Genomic DNA, 6,549 nt, shown 5'->3' on the forward strand with positions numbered 1-6,549 from the left:
AATTGTTTTAACGCAAACCAAAGATGCCTTTTAAAAAACAAGTTTATATCATATTCTTATGCATGCCAGTGCTGTGTGTGAGGTAATTTAAGTGGTTCTGACAAGTGTCGTCGGCATCTTCATATCCGGTCACATGGGCGGCAAGCCACTCCCATCTAGTCACATGGGCAGCAAGCCATTCCCACAAAGGAGGCCACACCCACAGAGTAAGTTCAAACTATTTTTGAAACCCACCACTGGTTCAGACTCCCTGCAGGGGCAACTGTGTAGGCTGTCCTGAGTCCCTGGCTTGGTTCAGCCTTCGCTGGGTGATGATATAATGAAAGGGCTTTGGGATTTCTATTATGGCTCTGCCTGCAGGACGTAGATCTTTATTATGTAGAATAGACTGGCTCAGGCCTTAATGGTCCATTGACAAAGTTGTGGGTGCTGGGTTTCTGCTCCCCTTTAGGGGAAATATTCTATCCTTTTAATATTTCCTAAAATATTTCATTTTTCCAGGAGAGGGGTGAGTGCTAACGTCCTACAGTTGTTCCACATTTTAATGGGTTCTGCATTTTTGCTAATGAATTAGTGAAATAAGATTTACATATCTGGAAGAGCTGTGGTGAATAGGGTTTTGTTTTGTATATGCACTGATTGACTTTTGCCTTTTGCAATTATTGGGAGAGGGAAGCCTATTGAAATGGTCGCTAGATGTGGGCCTATTTTTTTATTATTTGTTTTATTTTTTTAAAAAAATTATTAATTTCATATATACATTCACAATTATATGATGTCATAACTGTTATTAATAATATGTATTTATAACAATTTCCCCCCCTACAGTTGACAATATACTTGAAATTGCTTTCTTACCATCCCATAAATCCATCTTATCTTACAACAATCCTACTTCTTCTTCCTTCCTTCCCTCCTTCCTTCCCTCCTTCCTCTCTTCTACTCTCCTTCCTTCCCTCCTTCCTTCCCTCCCTCCTTCCCCCTTCCCTCCCCCCTTTCTTCTCTCCTTCTCCTCCTTCCCTCCTCCTTCGATTTTTGCAGAGCTAATATTTTGGTGAAAAGAAAGCTGTAAATGGATCTGCTCCTTAGAACTCCTCTCTGAATCAAGGAGAGGACATGGATGCCCATGTTTCCTTATTATAAAATCTAGCTGAGAAGAGATAATAAAAGAGTGATCTCCAACAGGTTTAAGAATTCTGGGAGCTGAGAAGGGGAAGCATCCAGTGGTGGGATTCAATTTTTTTTACTACCGGGCTCTGTGGTGTGGCTTGGTGGGCATGGCATGGTTGGTGGTGTGGCTTCATGGGTGGGCAAGGGAAGGATACTGTAAAATCTCCATTCCCTCCCTCTCCAGGGGAAGGTTACTGGAAAATCCCCATTCCCTCCCGATCAGCTGGGACTCGGGAGGCAGAGAATAGATGGGGGCTGGGCCAGTCAGAGGTAGTATTTACCAGTTCTCAGAACTACTCAAAATTTCCGCTACCGTTCTCCACAACTGGTCAGAACTTGCTGAATTTCACCTCTGGAACCATCTTGTCTAAGCTATGGTTAGTTAAGAACCTTCTGAAAGGCAAATTTTTATTTTGCCAGGAGGATTTACTTTTATCCTGGATGAAAGAAATTTTAAAGATTTAAAAGAAAAAACTTTAATTTCTGGAAAACAACAAAGGTGTTTTTCAGCTAAAATGTTGATTTTGGGAAGTTCAGGCGCTAGATGAACTTGAAACACATTTCCTGTGAGATTTTAAAGATTTTTATAAAGACTATATGAAAACTTTGAAATTAATTGTAAAAAATCCTCCTGTGAAAAAGTTTTGCTGATTAGAAAATAAACAAGATAAGATGGGACTTTGAAGGCTGACTAGAAATAATCAGAAAAAAAACTAAGGATTATAATTAAAGAAAAAAAAACCATTTATACAATGGACCAATAATATTTCATAATGGAAGAATTCAAGGATATTTGAGAACAATGCACTTAGAAATAACTTACAAGATTGTCTTTCTGTTAACTCATCTGTTAGAAACCATTTCTTTGATCTATTTGATGAGTTAATATTTCAGCTAACATTAGTGAATTATTTCTGGTAAAGGCTAGAAAATAGAGCCTTTAGCAAAATGTAAAACTGAGAACCACTTGTACCTAAAAATAAAGGCAAGATGATTACACTGTCAATCATAATAACTTTGGTTTCCTACCTTAGAACACTGAGACCAGGTTAATTAAGAAAGAGTCCATTTATGTAATTGCTTTTTCTCAGATTTATTATATGGTGAGTGTCAGGCACGTCTACTAGGTAAGCTAAAAGTAATTTGATGTCAATTTGTCATATGACACCAGACAAAGATCATAATTTAACAAGGGGGCATATGACTGACTATAATTTAATCTCATGTTCCTTCCGGCAGGATTGGTTGGGTTTGTCCATAAAGATAAATTATAATGGCATCTGCTAATTTAGTGCCATATATAAATCAAGTTGGTTGTGGTTAATTCAACAAACCATGTTAGAGTTGCCATTTAAGCACAGTATTTTGTCTTTTTGTTATCCATCATGAATAAACAGAAAAAATGGGATAAAAGAAACAAAGAAGATTTAAGATTTAAGATTTAATTTATTTGTATGCCGCCCTTCTCCGGGAGGGACTCAGGGCGGCGAACAACTCAAAAGGGGAAAGGGGATACAAACACAATACACGTAATTAAAATACACAAGAGTCATACGGCCATACAAGTCGAGAGGGAGGGGAACTCATCAACCCCAGGCCTGCCGGCACAGCCAGGTTTTGACGGCTTTCCGGAAGGCCAGGAGAGAGGTGAGGGTCCGAATCTCCGCGGGGAGTTCATTCCAAAGGGCCGGAGCTGCAACAGAGAAGGCCCTCCCCCGGGTGGTAGCCAGATGGCATTGGCTGGTAGATGGCACCCAGAGGAGGCCGACCCGTGTGATCTAACGGGTCTGTGGAGGTAATTGGCAGCAGGCGGTCTCTCAAGTACCCAGGTCCAATACCATGAAGGGCTTCATAAGTTACGACTAGCACTTTGAAGCGTATCCGGAGACCGAAAACAACCACCATGAGAATTAATCAGAAGATAGTCCTTGATTTCCAGTCAACCCTTTAAATACAGCAAATCAGTCCTGAATATCTATACTGTATATTCCCCTCTATTTTACCTGAGACTAATGTAGCTTAATGTCAATAGCTGAAAGCTGAAGGCAACATTCCTTTCCTATTCTCAAGCACATCAGTCCACACTGTTTTAAATCACCATGCCTCTTTAGAATGGAAATAGCATTTCTCATATCAATCTGTAGAAAATCAGCGAGGATAGACAAAGGTGCATGTGCTTACAGTTGAGGTTTTGGCAGCAGATATTCTGTGCAATTGATGGTTAAGATTTTGTGGTTCAGAACTGGAAAGCAAATTATTCCTGATATTGGAAGGATTCTACAGTTCTGGGCAGCTGATCCTGTAATAAAATGAATCAGTAATAAAAATCCTCTTCCTGTTTTGAAAGTTTGCATTTCATACTTCCAACATTTACCTATTAAATTCAAATTTCATGCTTCCATAAATAAATCTGGCACCTTGTAAAATACTCTCCCAGCTGTTTAAAGTAGGATCGTTTTATTTAATGTCCCTTTGGGATCTAGACCAATAAGGAGAACCTAACATTTTGTGAAGAACCTTACATTTTGACATGGAAAGAACCCAGAAATATAATAAAGTGTTTTCCAACATTCTCTTATATTTGAATTCTTTCACAAGTAATAATATTTTTGATCCTTTATTTCTTTTTAAAACCTTTGCCAGGTCTTTTGTATGTTCAGTAAAGCATTCTTTTCCAAGTCATTCTCTTGGCCTATCATCTTGTACTTTCTTTGTCTTGACAGATAAAATTCTTTACTTTTTTGTCTTGTCAGATAAAATTCTTTACTTTCTTTGTCTTGTCAGATAAAATTTGTTCTATAGCTGTCATTCCTTCATTAGCATCTTTTGGACATGGCCTATCCATAGAAGTAGACATCATTCCTGACAGTGTTAATATTGAAGTCACTCAATTCTGTTCTCAAAGATCTGCTTTACTATTTCTGATGTTATAATGCTACGTGTCATTTTGAAAGTCGTAGTATTAACTGAGATCAAGAACAGGGCTGTATACTTTTTCTATATTTAAAACCTTTAGTCCTCTCTGTATTCAATTTTTAAAAACCATCATGTATTTGTTATGACTTGGAATAACAAGATAGCCAAAATAAGTCTCTTTCCCATGAGTTCTTTTTTTGTTAATTCCAACATTTTATAGTAAAAGTCGATATTCCAAGTTTATCTGAACCCTTAATCCATTTATAGCTTTCTTGGTTCAAAATCTTATTTAGCTTTTTGTTGTTTATTTCAGATTCTTTTAGATCTTACGCTTATAATTTTTTTTTCTTTTGTTCAGAGTTGAAGGTAAACTCACCTGATGAAGGCTTTAAAATTTGTCATTCTGAAAGTTTCTAGCAGCTTTAAGACAGTTACTAGACAATTCCTGAAAGACATTAGAATAAGCTTGTGAATATCATGTCTTTGCAAAGTCTCTGCCATGGTTTTCATTCCCAATGCTCAAAAGTGCAGAAACCACTCTCCTGTGGTGTCTTCATGATGAGCAGCTGTTTGGAATAATTGTTGGAAATCTCCCATCCTCTCCTTAGCTGATGAATTCCAAGGAATTGGTCTTCTCACCAGTTCCTTAATCTTCGCTCAGTTGTAGCAGACCACCTCCAAATATGGTTCTAACTCTTGGCCATGAAGCTAGTAAAACCCTGGTTCTTTGGGATGATTTTATTTATAGACCTTATATACCAGTGATGGGTAACCTTTTTGTCACTGCATGCCCCTGCCCTCTGTGCATGTGTGTGTGACCCTCCCAGGCTCCCCCGCATGTGCATCCCGTGCTCCCTCCACCCCTGTGCATTGGTGTGGGACCCCCCTTGCGTGCCCCACCCCCATTCATGCAACCATATCTCCCGCATGCACCCCACCCCCCCCACATGCCCGGCAGAAACCCAAAAACCAGCTGGCCATTGGGAGACACCTGTGCATGCGCAGTGGGGGCTGACCTGGGGCAACAGCTTGCATGCTTGCAGAGAGGACTCTGCATACCACAGGTTTGCCATCACGGTTATATAATGTAGCTCCCTATATCAATCTTTGCGTCTCACTATACAAGCCCCTAAAATTACAATCCAGTTAAACTACATGTGTTGGGCTTTATTAATAATAACTTGCCCTTCTTCTATTGTGGTGTCATTGACTGAAACAATTGCATGAGAATTGAACCGTACAAAGGAGTAGCCTTTATCTGGAAAGACTCGAATTTCCATTATCTGCCCAAATGGAGAAAATGTCTGGCGCATAGCTGTTCTGTCAGACCTGAAGTTACGCCACCGCGATACACAGTGCAGTTGCTTGGACTGGGCTGATTTACAACATCATCGTAGGAGAGTTCTTTGACATTTGATTCATATGTACTCTTTGGAGCTGGAGGTTTGCGTGTTGCCCAATTAGTCCTGATTTGTCTTCCACCAAGCCACTGTCCCCACATTTGTTGAATTGCATTTTCTGCATCCCATTTATTGAAAAAAGAAACAAAGCCATATCCTTTTGATTTTCCTGTTGTCATGTCCTTAACAACTCGGGCATCCATATTCTTCCAAATGGTGCAAAAGCTCCTTTTATATCTTCAGTTGTAATTTCTGGGCTGAGGTCTCCAACAAAGCATGGAAGTGGTCTTGTGAACACAGTGTGTTGACAACGGTACTACTGCTGGTATCTTTCTTCTGGCTGCTGGGGGTTGTTGCCCAGTTCACTTTGACCTCCTTACCCATTATCTTCCGCCCATTCATTGCCGCTAAAGCTGCGGCTGCGTGACGATGCTCATAGAATTCCACAAAACAGTACGGATCATTTCCAGCTGTATCCATTATCATTTTGCAATTTTTGCATGGCCCAATCTGACTGAACAGCTGGAGAATTAGGGCCTCAGTGACATCTCTTGACAGATTCCCCACGTACAGAGTAATAACTTGCCCAGAAATCTGAAGAGAAAGCCAACAGGATTGGAGGTATTTCAGGGAAGGAAACTGCCCCATAATGCTGGTCCTATGACAATGCATACATGATGAGACCTTTAGTTCCCGTATTCGTTAATGTTTTCAGATCGTGTTACTTCAGTTTATTTTGCTTTGTTGTTGTTTTAATTATTTGTAAACTGCGTAAGTCCCTCTGAATGGAGACAGGGGTAAATCATGTAAATAAATAACATTGATGCTTTCCAGATATTTTGGACTGCAACCCCCACAATTCCTTGCCAGTGGGAATATGAAGAGGCAACGTTTTAGACAACAGCATGAAGAATGTAAGCAATTCAAAGGAATGGTTAAGGAGCATGACTATCTGTGGCTCAAAGAATTGAGCAGTTGAATACAACACACAAAAAGTAAGTGCGATTTGAAAGGGGAATAGTATCATTAAGAGCCGCAGTTCTCAAAATGTGGTCTGGGCACC

At 39.8% G+C, this 6,549-nt stretch overlaps 1 protein-coding gene across 1 annotated transcript; it reads right to left on the bottom strand.

Moving 5' to 3' along the window:
• Positions 1 to 5,237: 5,237 nt before the first annotated feature.
• Positions 5,238 to 6,056, bottom strand: LOC116505644 (nucleolysin TIA-1-like). The gene is given in 4 exon segments (XM_032212989.1): positions 5,238 to 5,401; positions 5,404 to 5,688; positions 5,691 to 5,762; positions 5,765 to 6,056. Coding segments are annotated over 4 exon segments (729 nt in total). The 5' UTR covers positions 5,973 to 6,056.
• Positions 6,057 to 6,549: the final 493 nt, after the last annotated feature.

Source organism: Thamnophis elegans, chromosome 3 (genome assembly GCF_009769535.1).
Source record: "Thamnophis elegans isolate rThaEle1 chromosome 3, rThaEle1.pri, whole genome shotgun sequence".
Classification (NCBI taxonomy): Eukaryota; Metazoa; Chordata; class Lepidosauria; order Squamata; family Colubridae; genus Thamnophis; species Thamnophis elegans.